At 41.9% G+C, this 22417-nt stretch overlaps 1 protein-coding gene across 2 annotated transcripts in view; it reads left to right on the plus strand.

Moving 5' to 3' along the window:
• The window catches only part of SAMD4A (sterile alpha motif domain containing 4A), a 238307-nt gene that overhangs the window by 160127 nt on the left and 55763 nt on the right, over nucleotides 1-22417 (plus strand). Inside the window, exon 3 of one of the 2 annotated variants that reach the window (XM_003408645.4) lies at nucleotides 18643-18906. The exons of the other annotated variant lie outside the window; for it this stretch is intronic. Coding sequence (XP_003408693.1) covers nucleotides 18643-18906 — 264 coding nt within the window. The remainder of the gene's footprint in view (nucleotides 1-18642; nucleotides 18907-22417) is intronic. 2 annotated transcript variants of the gene reach the window in all.

A 22417-nucleotide genomic window follows, 5' to 3' on the forward strand; every position in this document is an offset into this window, starting at 1 on the left:
TCACCATCTAGAATTCTTTTCTCTTGGAGTATTCCATTTCCCCCAAAGAGGAATCCTCCAGCCTTCTGTTAAGACACTAGCCTGGATGCCAGTCTGGTCAGAAGAAAGTTGCTAGGGTGGCAGTTGCCTCGTTGTGTGGGATGGGGAGAGAATCTAAAGGTCTCCCTGGACGTTATTTTCTACTAGACGTCCTGTTTCCAGCCCCTACCTGTACCATGCCTTCAGAGGTAACTGGTCTCCTAGTCCTAAGCTTCTTGGGAGCTCTGCAGCATAAGCTGCTTTGGACATAGGTGAAACTTCTTTGGTCTCCTGAGTCAGTTATCACATGTCCTTCTGCTTTCCACATTCCAAAATTTTGTTTACTTCAGTAGTGTGCTGATATCCGCTATCATCTCCTCACCTGTATTCTTTGTCCTTATGGGTTTATGCCTTTGCTGCTATTTCAGTGAGTTTCCATAACGAATCGTGTAACATCTGCATAGAATGAAAGTCTATTTTGTTTACTTGTTTATTATCTATCTCCCCCACTAGAATATAAATTTCAAAGGGTAAGGAACCCGGTCTTGTTCATCACGTATTCCCATTGTTGAAAACACTGAGTGGTATATTGTAGATGTTAAATAAATATTTGTTGAATGAATAAATTAGTGGATGTTATGTGTGAATGAATTACTTGTATGTAGATCTCTTTGCACAATGCCTACAGCTCAATAAATAATAACTGTCTTATTCATAATTATATCAATCTTTGAGGATTAGGTAGTGAGACCAACTTTTATGCTACTCAGAGCCATTGATTTTAAATGGGGATAATTTTGTCTCTCTTAAATTAAAATCTTGAAGAAGGAGCATCTGAAATAGCTTTACCTCCTCTAGAGCTCCCTCTTCAATCTCCTACTTTTCCTGATAGCAATCTTCCCACCATAGCTCTTGTTACAACAAGATGTTGCCTGTTTGTAACTGTTAAAGTAAGGTTTGTACTTGGAAGGTAAGAGATTGCCTGAAGATCACATTGCCAAGTAGAAGCTGACCTAGAACTAGAGCTCAGTTCTTATCATCTACCTTCCCTTGGTAGGTGGGGTGGGAAGAACAGAAAGATTAAGTAATCCCTGAAGTTTTTTCAGGCTCTAAAATTACAGATTTTGTGGCTCTGTTTAGTTATATGCCAGTTGCCATACAGTTGATTCTACTCCTGGTGACCCATGTATGTCAGAGTAGAACTGTGTTCCATAAGGTTTTCAACAGTTGATTTTTTCGGAAATAGATCTCCAGGCCTTCCAAGGTACCTTTGGGTGGACTGGAACCTCCAACGTTTCAGTTAGCAGCTGAACACATTAACTGTTTGCACCATCCAGCGACTCCACTTAGTTTTAAAGTGTCTGTAAATAATAAATAACCGTTTCTATGGCCCAGTCTTTTTAAAAGACAAATTGATCTATTCATTAGATACAGAATTAAGTAGATAAATGACACTTTCTAGGTCTACATATAGACACTCCAGTTGTAAACCTCTGCATAAATGTACTGTCATAATTAAAACTATAGAATTAAATAAACAACCCAAACTGATTAACAGTATTAACAGTAACAGAGAAATAAGTCTTCCATAGGTGAGGACTTTGGCTGAAGAGGGTGTTGTTTTTTCGATCCACAAATAACACTTGACTTCACCGTCAATAGTAACAGTCTCTCCAACCTGTTGGGCAGAAATGAAAGGATTTCAAGGCAGATCTTGAGTGGTGGATGGCTAAACAGGCTTGACTCTAATTTGAGATGGACAAGTGCCCAGAATGCCCAGACCTGGAAAATCCCAGCCCAGGATGAATTTGCAGCAGCTCTGGTTCTTGAAAAGCCCCGATGACATACAATCATTTGTTTGGAGGTCTTAGTTCCTGCTGTGCTTGGGTTACACTGTTTAGGCTATTGAACAAATCTGTAAGCCTGAACATTTGGGTCCTGCAATGTATGACTCTGCTCTTCTGGAGACCTATTCTTCTACCCTGCTCTATTGATAACAGTGTATTAATACAATTAGGTGTATGATGCTCTACAACCATGAAGACAAAGAAAACCAGGGCTCTAGTCTTTTTTTTAGTCTTAGCTTCGGTCCCTGGGTGGTACAAACTGTTAACACACTCGACTGCTGATTGAAAGGTTGGAGGTTCAAGTCCACTCAGAGGCACCTCAGGAGAAAGGCCTTGTGATCTACTTCAGAAAAAAATCAACCATTGAAAACCCCGTGGAGCCCATTTCTACTCTGACACACATGAGGTTGCCATGAGTTGGGGTTGACTTGACGACAACTGGTTTTTTGGTTAGTCTTAACTTCGACAGCAACTTTGTTGAATGACTTTGGGCAATTACTGTATCTATCGAGGCCTCTTATTCTTTAAATGATAAAGTGATGAAAGGAGTAGATTAAATGCTTTCTAAATCATATTTGTAAAGTCCTTTTCTGCTTTAAAGTTCTGGGCTTCTGAGATAGTTAGGAAGTAAATAAATGAGGGGAACAAATTTCAGCACTTTCCAGACTTCTGAAGATAATGTTCTTAGAGGTAGGACCCAAGAAGTGTAGCACTATCATTAAAATCCCATCAGGACCAACTCCACTGGGCACGTAAACAACAGACACAGCATCTATTTTTCAATAAAATGTTGGCTTTGCTCTCTACCAGTTCTCTTGAGGGCCTGATGTGGAAACGAAAAGCTCCATACCCACTCCATCTGGTACATGTGAGTCAGAGTGTCCATTTCAGGAGGAACCATCCCTGAAGCCCAGCCCAGCTTTTCATTTGGGGAAATATAGTGGTTATCTTACTTTTTTTTTTTTTTGGCTATTTTACTTTTGTGTGTGTGTGTCGTAAAATAAACATTTTCATTGTGGTAAAACAAAACATTTGGCATTTCAACATTCTTTATATATATATATGAATCTATAACTCAGAGACGTTAATTTATGTTCATCCTGTTGTTCAACCATCACCTTTTTAGTTCCCAAATTTTTCTTTCACTTGTGCTTTAGAAGAAAGTTTACAGCTGAAGTTAATTTCTCACTCAAGTTAATTTCTCATACAAAAATTTATACACATGTTGTTATGTGGCACTAGTTGCCGTCCCTGTAATGTGACAGCACACTCCCCCTTTCCACCCCCCACCAGCTCCTGTCCCTTTCTGCCTTCTCAACCTGCCTCCAGCCGGGAGCCGCCCATTTGGTCTCCTGTATCCACTTGAACCAAGAAGCATGCTCTTCACGAGTATTATTTTATGTTTTGTAGTCCAGTCTAATCTTTGTCTGAAGAGTGGACTTCAGGAATAGTTTTAGTTCTGGGTTAACAGAGCACCCGCGGTATCTTATATTTTTAAAGAAAAAAAAAAAAAAAACTAGAGTTTCCTGCTCTTCCAACATTCAATTTAAAATGAGAAGATCCTGCTTTGGCTTTTTTATGCAGATACTTGCATGGCTCTGCGCTCAGAACACCCACACAAAACCGAAACCATAAGCTTTGTGAGCCATTTGGGGAAAGCCCAAATGGAAGAGAGATGCTTTCCATGTGGTTGAGCAGGTGATTTCTAATTCGGTTATAGGAAATCTTTATGCTGCTCGGAGCCATGGGTTTTAAATGATGGCATGGAATAGACAAGTTGCAGCCAGGAAACAATATGCACATTTACCACAGAAGCAAGGAAGAATAGCTTTTTTGACTTTCTATGTTTCCCCTGATACTATCACTCTAAAATGGAGGGCTGGGATTCAGACAGGCATCTTGGTCTGGTACATCACTGCCTCCTCAGAAAATCTCATTAATCCTTGAGATACTGTGGCAAATGAATTGATATTGAAATCACCTAAAATTTTTATCTCCTTCAGCAATTCTTTACCTGTATGCGAAGTGTTACTTATAATATTAACACTGCTTTGCGGCTTCTAGGTGCTGTGTGCTGACTTCATAAATGATGCGAAGATACTCTTTGCATCTACGCAGCCCTGTCTTTTATGTATACTCTTTTTGGCATCTGTAGTCCTAGTGATTAGTGCAGAGCCCTATGCAGATTGACACTCACTGAGTATGTGATGAATAAGTGAGTAAATAAAAAAAATAGCTTAAACCTCTTATTCTAAGGAACAATGAATGTTTTTCCTTTCAAAAAGCATCTTCCCATCCATTATCTCAATGGGTTTTCATCAGCTTTCCTAGTGCCCAGAATATGCCCACCAAATATTGGGTGGGGGGATGGATGGGTGGGTGGAAGGGTGGGTGGATGGATGGACGGATGGACGGACAGATGGATGGCTGGTTGGAAGGAAGGAGGGAAGGATGATGCAGGCAGCATCCATCTCATGTGATCCTCACAGCAACCCTGTGAGGAAGGTAGAAAAGGTATTACCATTGTCATAACTGTTTTCCAGGTGTACACTGAAGCCCTGAGGAGCTAATGGACTTGCTCAAGATTGTGGATGTTGAGTGTTCAGTGTCAGGTCCTAGAGTATAAGCCCAGAGTTCTTTCTGCCATGAGAAGCAGTGTTAAGAACACAAGCTTGCAAGTGAGAAAGCCTTGAGTTTGAATCCTGAGTCTTGCCACTTCCTACCTGTCTGAACTTTGACAAGTCCCTTACCTTCTTTGTACCTGAGCTTCCTACTGTGAGTGGGGGATAATGATATTTTTAATACCAAATATAATATGCCAAGAAGTCTGTATGAATGTCATCAGATTAGCTAGTACTACCAGTTTGTTTGTTCATAAGTCATGAAAGGAGGATTAAATGGCGTAATGTGCATACACATTGGCCAGAGTACCTGACACATAGTTAGCACAGGTAAATGGTAGCTGCTCCTGCTGTTGTGTTCACGCTTATGTGGCCTCTTCTTCTTTTTTTTTTAAGTGCACTTTAAAATATATTTTTATTGTAGTAAAAATATATATAACAACACATTTGCCAATTCAACAATTTTTACATGTACAGTTCAATGGCATTGATTATGGTCATCATGTTGTATATTACCTCCCACTTGGCCTCTTCTTCAGAGAAGGAAAGATCCAGGTGGGTGGCCTCCAAGGGTAGAACTTTTGGGGCTGCATGTGGGAAATGACAGTACAGCATCCCCAGCCCAGGGCAAGTAAGAGGGAAACGGAGAACTCATCCATTCACTCACCCTTTCATGACAGCCTAAAGTGTGCTGGGAGAAATAAGAGCTTTAGGATGAGCCAGGAATGGGAGCAGTGAAATAAATGAGTACCTTCCCTTCTCCAGAATCCAGTCCCCAGTGAACAGCTGGCAGCTCCTGTGACACCACGACTGGCTGTTCTATTGGTATTGCAGGAAGACTTTTTTTTTTTTTTTTAATATGAAGAAATACATAATGTGGGGAAAATAATTTCTTGTCCAAAAGAGCTGGAGTGTAAGAGAGAACCACACTGCATAAATATGCTAAAAGCATCATAGGCAATTGACTCAAAGAGTGACTGAGAGATCATCTCCTGGGCCATAATGGCTTCTCAGCGTTGTGCCCTCTGCTCCTAGAGCTTGGCACATGGTGGGTGCCCAACAAATATCTGCTGAATGGATGAATTCATCTGGTCCAACCTCCTCATTTTATATATGAGCAACCCGAGGCCTGGGAAGATTTATCCAATGTCACACAACCACATAATAGCTTTTCAGCCTGAATTTCTTAATGTACTGAAGGTACTTAGAATCATCCATAAGGACTTTGGTTTCTCAGTATTGCTTACAAATATCAGAACAAAGAGAAGTTCTCATGAGGCATTCTGGGTACTGAACTTCAGTGGAAAAAGACCCACATGCCCTCCCACGTGCACGTCCGCAGGTATCCAGGTAATGTGAACACCTGAAGTGTGTGGGAGGAGAGGAAAGGCCAAGTTGAGTCTGAATCAAAGAAGACTCTGATTGGGGTCGGGAAGAGTTTGTCAATGTAAGTGAAGATTCTGAAAAAGCAAAGTGGACACTCTTTGGTATGACAGGCCATAGTGGAAAATCCATCTCTTGTAAACCTGCAAAACACTATCAAGTAATCAGAGATATTTTTAATACCAAATATAATATGCCAAAAAGTCTACATGAATGTCATCAGATTAGCTAGTACTACCAGTTTGTTTTTTCCACCATTTTTAGTCTGAAACGAGTAACCTAGTTCTGTAGCACTTTATGGCTTGGCTTGTAAAAACACTTTTGTGTAAGTTAAAAGATTTGATTTTTTCCCAATAATCTCATGAGGTAGTGTTTGATATCTACTAGTGGGGAAACTGAGACACAGAAACGTCACATGACTTCCAACCCAAATCCCAAGTTCTTCTTGCTTCATCAAGCTGCTTTTGTTTTGTTAACCCCTTTCCCAACATCAATAGAACAAGATCAAGTCAGCAAGTCAGAGCTGAGTATACAGCCTGTGCCTCATACCCTTGGATGTACACACACACATTGCCTGGAATCTTGTTAAAATACAGATCATGACTCAGTATGTCTGGAATGAGGCCCAATATTCAACCATTCTAACAAGCTCCCAGATGATGCTGATGCTGCTGGTCCATGGACCTAGAACACAATTTTTTGCTCTTTGTGAATTGGTAATGCTCTCACCAGCTGAATTTCTAGGCTAGGGGAAAATGTGCTTGGAGTTTTCTGCAGCTGATCGGCCTTCAGAGAAGGCCTGAAGCTGACCTCTGACTGGCTTCCTTTCTGCCTAGACAAGAGTGAAAATGGTGACAAAAGATAGGGGCTATTGCCCAAGGAGTCAAAATATTTGTCTAGAGAATCTCCAGAAACTTCTGCCCAGGTATCATTAGGGTTGGAACTCTGGTGTGAAAATATCATAGATTTTACCTGAAGAGCTGGGCAAGAGATAAAATCTTGAGTGGATGAGCTTGAACAGAACTTTGCATGTGAACCCAAAGCAAACAAGACACTAGTTGGGTGGGAGAAGCGATGATTTGTATTTTATTTTTAAAAAACCACTATAAAAGCAACAAGATGCCAGTTCTTCTAGGGCATCTCATTAAGGCCAGGCAGAAGCAACAGTCAGCTCCTAAAACCTGGGAAGGTTTGGAGTGTCCAGGATGTGGGACAGAGTTTTGGGAGGAGCACTGAGGCCGGAGATTAGCCCAAGACACTGATTCTCAGCCCTGGCTGTCCACTGAAAGCACCCACGAGCATCTTAAAGTACAAATACTGTTGGGATTCTAAAATAATTGATCTGGTGGCTGGGTGTCAGGATTTATCTTTAAAGACTCCAGGGTGTGAGCGGCCATCTAAGATACTCCACTGGCCTCACCCCCTCTAGAGCAAGGGAGGGTGAAGAAAGCCAAAGCCATAAGGCGAAGATTAGTGCAAATGACTGATGGATCACAAGTACTACAACCTCCACCAGACTGAGTCCAGCACAACCAGCTACCACCAACAACTGCTCTGACAGGGATCACAAGAGAGGGTCCTGGGTAGAGCTGGAGAAAAATGTGGAACAAAATTCTCACTCACAAAAAAAGACCAGACTTACTGGTCTGACAGAGACTGGAGAAACCCTGAGAGTATGGCCCCTGGACACTCTTTTCGCTCAGTAATGAAGTTACTCCTGAGGTTCGCCCTTCAGCCAAAGATTAGACAGGCCCATAAAACAAAATGAGACTAAAGCCCAGGGGCAAGACTAGAAGGGAGGAGGGAACAGGAAAGCTGGTAGTAGGGAATCCAAGGTCAAGAAGGGGAGAGTACTGACATGTTGTGGCGTTGGTAACCAATGTCACAAAACAATATGTGTACTAATTGTTAAATGAGAAGCTAGTTTGCTCTGTAAATCTTCATCTAAAGTACAATTAAAAAAAAAAAAAAGACTCTAGGGTGTCCTAATACACATCAAGGTTGAGAACTGCTGGTCTACAAGAAGAGTATGATAAGTCTTAGGATGGGAAGTGGAATGAAGAGTTTGCATCAATATATAACAGATGGCCACATACACACATGACACAACTGGTATGATAGGCGAAGGGAGGACCCAAAAGTAGATGAGGAGCAGCACCAAGGGAACCTCACCTCTGACTGTGCTGGCTGTCTGGAACTAGTGTCTGCCCTTACAGCCTGTTCTTTCTGCTGACTGGGCCCAATGGCTTCAGACAGCCCTCTCCACTTCATATTCAGTGAGAAATGAATGTTCTTCAATTCCAGTCCTTAAACTGGAACAGTCCTGGGGGCTGAATTATGCCAGGAACATCACAATTGCAGTGTCTCTGGAAGTCGTTTATTGCAGGGCTGATTTATAATACCCAAGTAGATGAGTTGAGAGCAATTACGTAAACATTGCTTCTCTGTGGTAGAGAAGAACTGTATGGTTTAAATGAAATATGCAGTGCCAAGTCAAAAGCGCAAATCATTATGTGTAATTACAGACCACAGTAAATCAGTTTTACAAACATAGTACCAAGCTCACCGTGCTCCAACACCCACAGGGTCAGGTTGTGATGGCTTAGAGTTTGGGAAGAGGCTGAAGGTGAATTGAAAGTGAGAATTGGGATGTGTAAAGCCTCAATAGCTTGTCCTGAATCACACGGTAATTCAATCAAATGTAATTAAGAAGCCAGGAGAGCTTAAACCATCCAATTTCTCTTAATTAACAACAACAACAAAAAATCATCTAATTAGCAGAGTAAGCTCAAATTGTAGTTTTTTTTTTTTGAATGGTCATTTTATGTGTATTGTTACATTTGACACTTAGATTGAATGCTTTAATGAAAACAAGAACCAATTCCCTAATCGGTAAATTGCCCTACTGGTTGTGATGCTGAGAATCTGCAGTTCTCATTCTTTCATCAAGGAGCTATGTTAAGAATTAGTCAGGACTACATAATACAATTCTAATTATTTATAACCCTTCTTCTAACATAAGAAAGAAAAGAAGGGGGCGAAAAAAGATGGTTGTTTGATCAAGGCAAAGTTCAGTGTTTCACTCTCAGAAATCTTGGCACCAGTCGTGCATTTTGCTGGTGCTGAGTTGAGGCCCTAATGGCAGTAGAATTTAAAATCATCAGTTGGTGTCAGGTCGACTCTGGCTTATAGTGACCCCATGTGTGTAAGAGTAGAACTGTGCTCCATAGGGTTTTCAGTGATATTTTAGAGGTAGATCTCCAAGTCTTTTTTCCTAGTGCCTCTGGGTAGACTCGAACCTCCAACCTTTTGGTTAGCAGCCAAGTGTGCTAACTCTCGCATCATTCAGTGGACCTAGGCATTCTGTAATGATGCCTGCCCTCACCTAATCAGTGATGTTGCATTTCAGAGCGTTTAGGCTCCATTGGCAATGAAGACAGGTTCAGCTCAAGACAGGATTTAGTAAACAAGGTTTTAAAATATCCTTTGTTAGCCCCTTTCAAGTGATTTACCTGCTTCTCCTCCTGACAAGTGTTGCTGATGGCGTCAAGGTATAAAAGGATACCCTGATGATTTGCTCAGCGACTCTGGCCATGGCTTCAGAACCAATGCTCTGAGTGGGCCTTGGTTGCTCAATCATGAAGTCCTGACTCTTCCCAGCTCCAAATTTTGATGGCCTTGCTGGTACCCATGCTCCGTAGCAAGATGTCGCATTGCATAACATAGGGAGCGCTTCCTGGGTAGGTATGCGAGCTGATGTAACAGCAGTTATAACTTGAGCTTATCTTTGGAGCAGGGAGTAGGAGGAAAGTTTTGTCATCAAACACCTATCTTTCTGAGTTTCTCTACTATTTCTCTTCCCTAAACACAGTGACTGGAACATTTTTATGGATACATTTGTTGTTATTAAGGTGCCATCAAGTCAGTTCTGACTCATAGCAACCCTATGTACAGCAGAATGAAGCAATGCCTGGTCCTGTGCCATCCTCATCGTCCTCACAATCACTGATATGTTTGAGCCCGTTGCTGCAACCACTGTGTCTGTCCATCTCCTTGAGGGTCTTCCTCTTTTTCACTGACCCTCTATTTTACCAAGGATGATGTCCTTCTCCAGGGACTTGTCCCTCCTGATAACATGTCCAAAGTACATGAGATGAAGTCTCGCCACTCTCACTTCTAAGAAGCATTCTGGCTGTACTTCTTCCAAGACAAATTTGTTCGTTTTTTGGCAGTCCACGGTATATTCAATATTCTTTGCCAACACCATAATTCAAAGGCATCAGTTCTTCTTTGGTCTTCTTATTCATTGTCCAGCTTTTGCACGCATATGAGGTGATTAAAAATACCATGGCTTGGGTCAGGCATACCTTAGTCCTCAAAGAGCTATCTTTGCTTTTTAACACTTTAAAGAGGTATTTTGCAGCACATGTGCCCAATGCAATACGTCATTTGATTTCTTGACTGCGGCTTTCGTGGGTGTTGATTGTGGGTCCAAGTAAAATGATATCCTTGACAACTTCAGTCTTTTCTCCACTTATTAGGATGTTGCTTATTGGTCCAGTTGTGAGGTGTTCTTTATGTTGAGGGGCAATCCATACTGAAGGGCGTAGTCTTTGATCTTCATCAATAAGTGCTTCAAGTTCTCTTCGCTTTCAGTGAGCAAGGTTGTGTCATTTGCATATTGCAGGTTGTTAATGAGTCTTCCTCCAATCCTGATGCCACGTTCTTTTTCATATAGTCCAATCTTTTTCAGAAATAAACCTCCAGGTCCTTCTTCCTAGTCTGTCTTAGCCTAGAAGTTCCACTAAAACCTGTCTACCATGGATGACCCTGCTGGTATTTGAAATACCAGTGGCATAGCTTCCAGCATCACAGCAACACACAAGTCACCACAGCACAACAAACTGGCAGAGGAGTGGTGGGTGGATACATTGGAAAACTAAAAAGGGAATAGCCACTGAAATCATTCTAGGCCACTTGCTTGTTTTCTTTACTCGATGTTATAAACAAAATGAAATTTTGCAGTTCTGGCAAAACTTGTCTGTGGATATCTCTTCACTCTGTATGTGCATAGAATTTCCATGGACAATCCTAAGAACATATAGATATGAAAAAATACATAATACAGGAAAGTAGAACTCAACCCAATACGCAGGAGCTTTAGAAATGGCTGGGTGATCCCACAGTCCCTTGAATTGGCCTACACATCTGCTTCAAACCAAAAAGCCAAACCCATTGCCATCGAGTCGATTCTGACTCATCAAGACCCTGTAGAACAGGGTAGAACTGCCTCATAGGAGGTTTCCAAGGAGTGGCTGGTGGATTCAAACTGCGAACCTTTTGGTTGGCAGCCAAGCTGTTAACCACTGCACCACCAGGGCTCCAAACATCTGCTTCAGTGGTGTGAAATTACTGCACTAGTTGATGTCATTCGTTTAGATAGAATGAAATGAGAGGATTTGGGCAGTTCCCTGTGAAAATGACTTGCAGTTAGAGTTGAGTAAGAGTCTACTGATTTCTATAGAAAGTATAGATTGGCTTCTTGTCTAACTTATTTCATAAATAATGACAATATAAAGTCAAACAGCAGTTATCTAAAATAGATTTTCTACTGGATGACACCCAGTTTTGCCAATATAGAAACTGACAGAAGAGGACAAATGAAATGTACCGAAGATTAATGCAGCAATAAAAGTCTGCCAGAAGCATTCTAATCTGTTTCTTAAAGGCCTAAATGTTTAGGTGATAATGTGAAGGCAGAAACATACGTTTTTGCTCTGCCCAAAGGCTGGGCCGTCACAGGAACTCACGGTATTAGCAAAGCTTCTCCAGGTGTTTTCTCCTGTGTCCGAATGCTTTCTTTTCAATCCTATGTGAAAATGAGACTTAATGGGGAAAAAGAGAGGTAGCTGTGTCTATTTGTCAGCCTTGTTGTGGTGTTCTTTGTGGCTCTCTCTTCTTCCACAGTCCCTGTTCTGGTTTTTTTTTTTTTTTTGCATAGGCAAGTGTACACTTCCTCTTCACAGAAGTATGTGGCTTCCTCCTTGGGCTTGTCAGGAACATCCCGTCCACCAGCCACATCTTTGTAGCATGTTCTGTCTTCTTCACCCGGAATGAGGTGCAGCCTGAAGCCTGTTTCGGGTAATCATCTCTGGTGTCCAGATGTTGTCAGTGCTGGTTTTCCAAACCTTTAGACAAGAGGCAAAGATCAAGCACGCAGAGTTGAGGCTTTTAACCTTCCAGATTTGCTTTTAATCTATTCCCCAAAGCAATGATGGCAAAGCATGTTGATTTTAACCTTAGCAATTATGTAATACTCCCCACCCCCCACCCCCACTTACACAGATCTGTACTTGGCCATAAATGTGACTGGTTTTATTTATTTTTTTTTGCATGATATCACTGATCAAATACTCTGGTTTTGTTTTGTTTTTATATATTATTGCAGTACTATTAATCTTTTCTTCCCCAAAGATTCCCACCACAGGGCATCAGATTACTGGTTGTGGTACCACAAAACCAAAGAAGAGGAATTCCAGGGTTTAATGTCACTTCACCGTTGAGCCTTGCTAAAATGAGCTTTTTTTTTTTTTTTTTTAAGCATATGCTTGGAATTTTTCATACAAGTAATGCTAGCAGCAGCCCCCCTCCCCTGAACATTGAAAACCTTCAATAGTAATTCTTTAGTTGCTCTGAAGAAATTCTTGGGATAGGACCTGAAACATGCATGGTAAGCCGGCGAAGCCTAAGAGAATGGACAGAAACATTCCCCCAATTCCTTTGAAGCTATTGTTTGAACAGTGGTTGATTCCATAGTGAATAGCTACTTTTTTTTTGAAAGGTAGTAGTTTCAGCTTTTTCTTCTTTAAATTTGACAAGTATCAAACCATCTTCTGCAGCAAAACTTAAAAATTATATGTTGCGAACCCTCAAATTAGTGTGTTATGCAAAGATTCTACTGATACTTCTGAATTTCCTTTGGGAATGGATCTAGAAAATATTGTTGAAGTACATCATTCGTAACATACAAGTAGAATAGTCCCCAGGCTTTGGCATAAGTATGTTGACATTAACATGCCTTACACTAAAATCATCACCACATATGTCACTTGGGTCATAGGAAATTAGCCAGGATCTTTTAACTGAGGAAAAAAGTTCTAAGTTAACATTTTAAATTAATGCATAAATGCTTGGCCTCCTGATTTTACCTGTACAAACCCCTGTCTTGGAATGATTTGTTTTTGTGAAGTTTAGTTGTATTAGAAATTAGATTGAATTATAGCATGTGAGCATCTAGAATTTTGAAAAAATAATGAAGCACAACTTTTTCTATGAAAAAGACAGACTCTTGAATTAGAAATGAAGAGACTAGCTTAGGAAGAAAAAAAATTAAAGTTATTAATCATATCTATGTAGTTGGACTAATAAGGGCAAGAATGAGGGTATAACACCCAACCTTGGTTTGAGAAGACAAGTTATTTGGTTTGGTGAAAGAGAAAGGCATTAGGAATATAAAAATAATTTTTTTATTTTAGTGCCCTTATTCAAAAGGAAGTCAAATTTCTGACAGCTTCAGCAGTCTAGATTCCAGACTCTAGAACAAAACGCCAAGCCTGGAAATAGGTGGAAACGAGCAGTGGTAGTAATGAGAAGTAATGCTTGACTGAATTTGAGCAGACAGTGTAACTATGAAAAGCCTGCAGAAGAACTTTAAGCACACAAGTTCCTGAGGCCACTTATCTTGCCCGTGGAAGACAGCAGAAATCATCTATATCAAATGAGAATACACTAGACCAATAGTACATACATGATTTTGAGTTAAGGACCTGGTTTTTAGCGTATTAAAAAATTGGGATCCCGTAAGACAATAACAGTACTTCTAATCTGCTGATTCAAAAAATGACAAAAAGATCTATAAGTTCAGCAACATTTAATTTATATTTTATTAATTCAGAGCTCTCTACTTACATGAAAAATCATTCATAACACAGTGTTCCATCTGCTAACAAGGCTTAGTGTACATTCTCAGATCCTTCCATCATCCAGGGGTCTGCAGGCACAACTTAGGAATTATATTGTCCTTCATGAGGCTTCCACCCCTGAAATGTTATGAATCTGTGGTCATAACAATAATTTTTTAAACGGAAGTTATATTAAGTGTATAAGTTTAAAGAGAATAGAGAAATATGCAATGTATGTTTGAAAGTGCTCCGTTCAAGTTTGTGAGGGTAGAGTTTTAGTGTCAGAGTTGACTTCCAATATCTGGACTACTCACTTATGTGGATCACGTCTCTCCTTGACAGTGAGGTACATCACTCATCCTGACAGTGAAACCAAGAGCTGGGTGGACCAGCATCCCAAACCTTCCTCTCTTTCCAAACTCTGTTATTTCTCATATTAAAAGGCAGAAAATGTAATATTTAATTTTCTTAAGAGAGCACTAAATATCCTGAAAGGTCTTTTCCTGTATCTTATTTCAGTAATTAAAAATTGAAACAAAGTCAAGGTTGGTCAAAGGAAATGAGAAAGAAATCTGATTTCCAGGCTTTCAGGAAAATACTTAAAGAACAGAACTCAGAGCCAGGCATCATATTTCCCCCAAAAAAGGTGTTGAAAAGGGCATCATTAAAGATGCTTGGAGGTGAAAAAGAAATGATAAGGTTAGATGAGCTCAGAAACGTTGGTTGGCCCTCAATGGCATGACATCATTTATTGCCAGATCAAGACCCTGTCTCCTCACATCACACTGCTCAACTACTGTAACAAGATTATTTTTTAACTGCCTTTTCCGTATTTCAGTAGACTTAGCCAATACTTGGAAACCCTGGTGGCATAATGGTTAAGCACTACGGCCGCTAACCAAAAAGGTCAGCAGTTTGAATCTATCAGGTGCTCCTTGGAAACTCTATGGGGCAGTTCTACTCTGTCCTATAGGGTTGCTATGAGTCGGAATCAACTTGATGGCAATGGGTAATGGGTAGCCAATACTTATTGTTTACTTTTGGTTCATTTGAATTTATAAATGTTTCAAAAATTACAGTGTCTTAATATCTTATGTGCACACATGCACATACACATATGTACATACCTGACATTTCTTATAGAGATATCTAAAAATATGAGCAATGTCAAATCTATGATACAAAATATTAAGTTCTAGTTTCAGTTTTTCTATAGCAAAAGGGGCACAATTTTGCTCATCTGGGTAACTTGTAGTATAATTTTCCATATAATGAATCCATCCTGACCCATGCAGCCCTTCTACCCCCTACAATTATAAAGTCACAAATGCAATAGAAATTTAGGACTTCAGTTCTACCATGGGAGTCGGCCAATTTCTAATCTATGATGAGATTTTTTTAAAGGTGTCCTTAATTCTGCAGCATTTGAGCATTACCTTTGGGCAGCTTGAGTCTGAATGAAGCCTTTGCCATTGTCTGCTCCATGGCCCTCAGCAAGCAGAGCATCCAGAAGGTCTGCCTCTAGGTAGAGGCGTTTGGGGGCAAATTAACACAGCTGAAAAGCTTCTCAGAAGTTGGTTTTCACTGCTTTCTCTTCCCTACTTGTAGGAAAAGGATAACAATTTTTTTTTTTCCTGAATGTCCATTTCTCCTCTATTTATCACCACTTCACATGAGTCCTTCTGGCAAAAAAAAAGAGGAAAAAAAAATGGGGGCAGTGGGGCAACCATTGGTGCCGCTGGCCACCTCATTAATTCCGTAACTGCGTGGCCTATTTTCTAGCAGACTCTTTATGCCCATGGCATGTACTGTTTCCTCAACCACTTTATCCTAAGCAAAGTGCTCCAGGACAGCAAGGAACAACAAAATAAGCTCTGTTGGTTCCAGTGCCTAAACTGGAAGATCAGTCTCACCCCAGAGTAGTCTTGCTGGCAGGACCACTGTCACCTGTTATGGTCTTCTTCCCATAGGAAGACTAGCCCATGCTGCCCATGGTCCTCCTCTGTGGGTTTTCTTGGGGGCAAAAGGCATTTGCGTAGCATGACTTTGATTTAGGTGTGATATTCAGCCAGGGCCTTCTCTGCAGACCAGAAGCTTAGTGTGAGGCTCTGGGCTTGGGGGCCACAGCAGGTTGCCTCCTAGGAGACATTTCTGAGTTTAATGCCAGCTGCAGAAGTCAAAGGGCTCCCTTCATGATACAGAGGGGGCATTTAGTAGAAAGTCATTGGGAAAAGGCCCCAGGACCTTTTTTTTTTTTTAATAGCACCGAGGCAGAGGCCAAGTGCATTCCATATCCCCTGTGACTTCAATCAAGTGCAGAAAAATATGAAGAAATGGGTGTAGATTTCTCTGAGCAAATCCCTATAATCCCTGTTAAGTTAGGTAAACATTGAGTTAGTTCCATTCTCAATAGCCAGTGGAGCCCTCAGATACTGACAGCTTCCCTCAGCATGCCCATCAGTGGTGAGGCAGAGAGGGTTTTAAGAATACCTTAGGTGAAAAGAAGCAAATTGGCTCCATTCACACTAATGGAATTCAGATGTGACATATGTGATGTGCGGTTCTCAGCATTCAAAGTTGGGGACTTTCCTAGCACCATTACCACCCATAAGTATCGATTCCATTTTCATCTCTAAGCAGCCTTGGGTGCCAAGGGCTTGGTCAGCTCTGAGCTGTGTGTGCCTCTTTGCCTAAGCTTGCTTCCACGGTTTCAGGCTGACTCTAATTCCAACTCCCATTTCCATGTGAGGCACATCTGGCTGGCACCATTCGAAGTATTCACCAAATATTTTGAGATGATCGTAGAGGTACCAGAAAGCAAAGAACTCTAAGCTGGAGCCTCCTAGCACTTGGGGCAGCCCTGAATAAGTTTGCCCAATTTTATGTAAATACTTAGACAGGCATGAAATGGATTTTCTGGATGTCTGGCTTTTCTTCCTATTGGCTTATTAGCTTCTCTCTTCATTTTTGCTGCTGCTTCCTTTTTTTTTTTCTTTTTCTTCTTCCTCTGTTTTTCATTTTATTTTTTTTCTTTTGCTAATTCTGATCCAACTAGGTAGCGATGCATTTTCCAGGAAGCCCATCTTAATAGCTTTTCCCCCCTAGTCTATTTTAGTGGAAATGCAGGCCATTTCAGCAATGTAGGGTTAGTTAAAAACAAACACACACACACACAAAGTCCCCTTTGTAAATTTTTAAGTTAAATAATAATTTCTTGCCTTTGATAGAATCTACCCAAATTAGAAATGTCTCAGGTTACAAATTCTAAACTTGGGCAGTTCCCTTTTTTATTCCCTCTCCGTTTTTGTTAGTAAGTTTCTAGCCCTTCTGATTGGCCCCCTTCATGAACAAGGCTGCCCTTTGGCCATATCTGGCCAAATGGAAACACTGCCACCAGAAGTATGAGCCACCATTGCTCCAGGGCCTAGCTACTGCCCGCTGACCGTCCTCAGCCTACACACCCCACTGCTGCCACAAACACATTTTTTGGAATTACCCAGCCTTCCAGCTCTGGTCTTTATCGTTTGAAGTGAAAGCCCAGTAGGCATCTGCTGCTCAGCTTTTGTGTGTGTGCTACCCCACCAGTAAAGCAGTTTTACAAAGAGCAAGGCCCCTCACCATTGGGCTGTCTGGTCTGTTTACTGAGAAACTCAGAAAAATTAACGCCAGCAAAGAAGAACTAGTCCAGACTTGGGAGAGCAAATACCACACTGGAGGGGATACAGCCTGAGACGGAACTTAATGGCTTCCCTGAAAAATGTTTAAAAATGCATGTGGTTCAATTCCATGTTAGTACAGCAGCAGTCAAAATAAACTGGACCTGTCAGGAACCGGTGCCGAGAGAATGTTATGAATAGACTTATTTTGTAAAGTTGTCACTTTACACACCCAGAAAAACCAACCAAGGGTAACATCGGCTCCCTCGGCACTGATTTTGGTTAAATCCCTCCCTTGATGACCTCAATTTAATTTGGCTAGATATGTGAGTTTCTGTTGCTTTTTCCTAGTTTTCTGGAAAATAAATTAAAAATGGGGGCTACACAGATGTGGCTTACTGTGCAGAAGGCTGAACATGCTGGTAAAAACCACTCCAAGCTGAGAGCACCCCACTGCCTTCTGAATGAAAGCCTTGTTACCTGGAAGTGTTTTTTATTTAAAGTTTGGCATTAACCTCTGGGGCCAAGAGAAAGAATCGGCTCTTTCACACATAGCTGCCAGTGTCCCATACCCTGAGGTCCATGTTAGTATTGGGACCCCTCACTGATCCTGTACCACCCTTTAGAGGTGACAGTCCCCTTATCCCCGGTTGGAAGGACTAGTCCCCCTTCTTTAGTTCAGCCCAGAAAAGATCCCAAACAGTGCCCAGCCTGCCTACCCTCCCTAAATGGCATGGGTAATGTCAGTTTTGGGGGGTGTTTTTGTTTTGTTTTGTTTCCATAACATTCTTTTTACTCTTGGCATATGGCTACTTTGCCAAGCTGTCAGACCTCAGCTGATTTGTGGGCCTACTGCCACAAGTCCTGACTTCTAGAGTTAGAACTAAAACCAAATCTAGACCCACAAAGGCTAAAGCCAGATGCCTATAGATGCTACAGATTTAGCCACCTTGGAGAAACCCAACCCACCAAGAAAGACAATCTTTTTAACTGCCCCAAAGGAAAGGACCACACCATGCCTGTACCCAACAGGCTGTGACCACGGAGGGCGTTTTAAGATAGTTAGCGGTATTGGTTAAAAGGTATTGTGGGTTCTTCTGCATCCCAGGCTAAAGGGGGGGGAATAACCTATTTCATTTTATTTTTTTTTTTCCAGTTCTCTCAGGCCAGGCACATCACAGCCCTTTGAAACGATCTGTGTCCCTTACCCCACCCATGAATGTGCCAAACCAGCCTCTAGGACATGGATGGATGTCTCATGAGGACTTACGAGCTAGAGGACCCCAGTGCCTCCCTTCCGATCATGCCCCCCTGTCTCCACAAAGCAGTGTAGCCTCTTCAGGAAGTGGTGGGAGTGAACACTTAGAAGATCAGACTACTGCTCGTAACACATTCCAAGAAGAAGGTAGTGGTATGAAAGGTGAGTGACCAAACGAGAAACCACTGGGAACAGAGTCCCTCCCTTTATTTGGGGTCAGAGGGTAAAAAAGAGAGGCAGGTCAGCAAGAGAGGAGGAGGACCCCCAACCCCCAAACTTATGCGGTTGATCCGTCCTTGTCACAACTCCAGTGTTCGCCATGGGGAAAAGGACTAGGATTTCCCTTCCGGCACTTCTTGCCAAAACCTGGGAAGCAGGAACCAGACCAAGATAGCTCAACACCCTGTTTTTTTTCCAGACCAAGATAGCTCAGCACCCTGTTTTTTTTTTTTTTTTGTAACGCACTGACTTTCAGACAATTAAATGAGCTGTGGCTCCCAGTGAGAGGATCTACTGTTGCACGCCCATTCTTCAGTCCTCCCTGTTTGCAAAGAGGCTGAGCTGCTCCAGCCTTCTCCCTCATTGCTATGGCCAGGGAACTGTCAATAATTTAGAAAAACAAACCAAAGGATCTTTTTTTTAATCTCTCCTAATGCAGAATTACAGTGGTGCTTCCTTTCTCTCTCCCTTTCTCCTTGAAATCCAAATAAACCTTCAAACTCTTCTCTGCCTCTGTTTAAGGGACATGAAAATCCCACTGAGACTCTCTGACAGTGTTTTAAGCCTGATAACAGATTTGCATACAGGGGTAATGTGCCCACTGTGGCCAGTAAATCCACATCCCTTTGAAAGATACTCATCAGTAAATAAAAATTTCCAAATTACCCATAAGTTCAAAGAGGATACGTGCATTCTGTATTTTTAGACTGGAACTGTTCAAGGGCTGAGAGGTTCCTAGGGAAAGATGCTCATCAGAGACCCACTGTTGACAGTGTTAGATGGTGAAACAGTAACTAGTTAGGCTGCAGGGGCTAAGGTGTTGCAGGGAGGCTCAAAGGGCACCATCTTTGCTGGCATCAGCAGTCCAGAGATTTCCCTTGAAAATGATCAGTGTTGATACAGGAAGCTCTGTACCAAGCCCCCTGCTGCTCAGAAGTCTGGCACAGAAAGCATGCCCCAGACCACCCAGGTGCCAGGTGTAAGAGGGCACCAGGCTGAAAAATAGAGTCTGTCAACTTGGAAAAAGAGGCTGAGATGAAGCCTCTTCCCTGGCATATTCCTTGAATCTTCTCCTGAGCTGCTAGGCCCGCACCCCATGCCCCTCACCCCCATGATGGTTCCTGTGCTGAGTGCCCAGTGCACATGGGATGTGTTTTGATAGCTTCCTCTGATGGTACAAGTGGGTTTTTCAAGGTCTTTAACAGGCAGCAAAAAATAATGGGTGATTTTGGGGCTTATGTGTCCTCTTTCTCTTTGAGAATGTGTTGTAATTTTGGAGAACTAGCAAAACCTGTTTCTGAGTGTATGCTATTGAATTGATCCTCACATGTTTATCTGCCCAGGCAGCTGAGTAGCAGGTGACAGGTAGCAGGTGAGGCTAAGACATGCTGTAAGTAAACCTGGCTGGGCCTCTGTGCTGCTGGAGCATCAAAATACCTGAGGGACCAAGGGAGGTTGAAACAGCTGTGGCTCTGGACTAGCTTCTTTCCAGGCAAAGTTTCTGTGTGTGTGTGTGGATGTTGCCAAGAAAGCAGGTTATGCAGTTCTAATTGGTGATGCTGTGGGGAGGAGACGTTGGCCTTTGTGTTGAAGGGCAGGGAGCATCCTGTGGAAAGGCCATTCACCAAGATACAGCCTCTGCTAGATAGGAATACTGATTCACTGTCTGCCTTTTGGAGGTTTGTCTCTTTCTTCCTTTTATTTCCTTTGCTCTTTATTTATTGAGGCTTTATGCACACCTGAAGTATCCTTCTGAAGTAGGCAAAGGTGTGCTTATCATGTGCTAGCATGTTGAGGTGGAAAATGAATAAAGATAGCAGGTTTTTTTGAGAGAAAAAAAATGCATACATGTCCTATTCCTGTTTTAGGATAAAAGCCAAAATATCCCAAACTCAATGAATAGCCCATCTATAAAGTTACTCAGTTCCTTTCTTTAGAGCTGGTGAGGATTGTTTCCTCAGACAAGCTCTCACATCCCAGAATTTCTTCATAGGTCCAAGGAGTGTGGTCAGAAAAATAGGCTATTTGATGACTGAAGGAGACAGAGAACCCTTTTCTATATATTTCCCCCTTCTGCTGACCTGTGAGGAGCCATGGTGGTGCAGTAGTTAAAGCCCTTGCTGCTAACCAAAAGGTTGGCAGTGTGAACCCACCAGCCACTCTGTAGGGGAAGGATGTAGCAGTCTGCTTCCATAAAGATTTATAGTCTTGGAAAACCTGTGGGACAGTTCTACTCTGTCCTACACAGTCGGTATGAGTTGGAATCGACTCGACGGCAGTGGGTTTTAGTTTTTTGCTGGCCTGCCAAACTTTCCTGCTCTCAAAGTTTTGGATTGAGATTCACAATATAAAGTCCTCATTAGCAAATTAAATGGCAAAAACCTTTGGAGGAAGAAACATTATGAAGGACGAAAGATTCTATTTGCGGGAAAAGTTTACTGTATTTGCAGTCCAGCTGACCGGTCAGATATAACCTCCAGACCCAAAACAGCAACATTCTAAAGTGTCAGGGGCCAGGGTTTGTTACACACGAATGCCTCACCTTTCAACCCTGCCATAAAGAGGGCCACCACTAATGACTGTTCCACCATCAAAGATTACTCAGGATGGCCTCCCAGGAGAACACTGAAGAAGGTGCCCATCCCAAGAGTTCACCATTTGATTCCCATGCCCAAGATGAGACGCCAGCTTAAATTTTCATATTAATTCATACTTTCTGAGAAATAAAATATGAAATCAAGTGAAGTACTTCCCAAAAGGGCCAGCTCTTCCGCTCAGGTCTGCAGTCTGTCTTTCTTGTGGCCCAGGTACTTCACAGGAACAGTAGCCCTTCTAAGCTACTTGCTGGCTCACTCAGGATAAAAAAAAATATACCATCATCTAATTGCTGTTTTTCTAATTTCTAAATGCCGAGTTCACAAGAACAAGGAAATCTGTAGTAGAACTTGAAGGCATTCCCAGATCTACAGGGAGTGCATGTTAGCTCCCCTCCCCACCACCGTGCACCTTGGGAAAAGAATAAAAAGTCACCGTAATCGAACTTAATTTAGTATGACTTCATCTTCCTTGCCAACAGTCTGTGCATACCTGGCTGAAACACTGTGTTCATTCGTCGCTTCCTTTTCATCTAGATTGGCTGGCCAAGTTCAGCTACAAATTGTCCCTTAAGAATGTACCTTTGGGGTCAAGAGTGTGGAATAAACTACACTACTCAGCATTCTTCCCCTTTTTATTTTCCACTCACATCGATCTGGCCCTCTTTTTGTCGCGGTGTCAGTATACCCTGCCAAGGATCATCGCTAAGTTCTCTCCCAAATAGACCAACTCCTGCTCTCAGAGGATTACCATCATCTGCCCTATTGGCTTTGTTTTTCCTTTTATAGTAAATCCCCATCCTGACAGTGTAAGTCTACTCTGAAGCACAGATTGATATCCCTTGGGGTTGGGATCTCAG

This window comes from Loxodonta africana, chromosome 10, assembly GCF_030014295.1.
Source record: "Loxodonta africana isolate mLoxAfr1 chromosome 10, mLoxAfr1.hap2, whole genome shotgun sequence".
Classification (NCBI taxonomy): domain Eukaryota; kingdom Metazoa; phylum Chordata; class Mammalia; order Proboscidea; family Elephantidae; genus Loxodonta; species Loxodonta africana.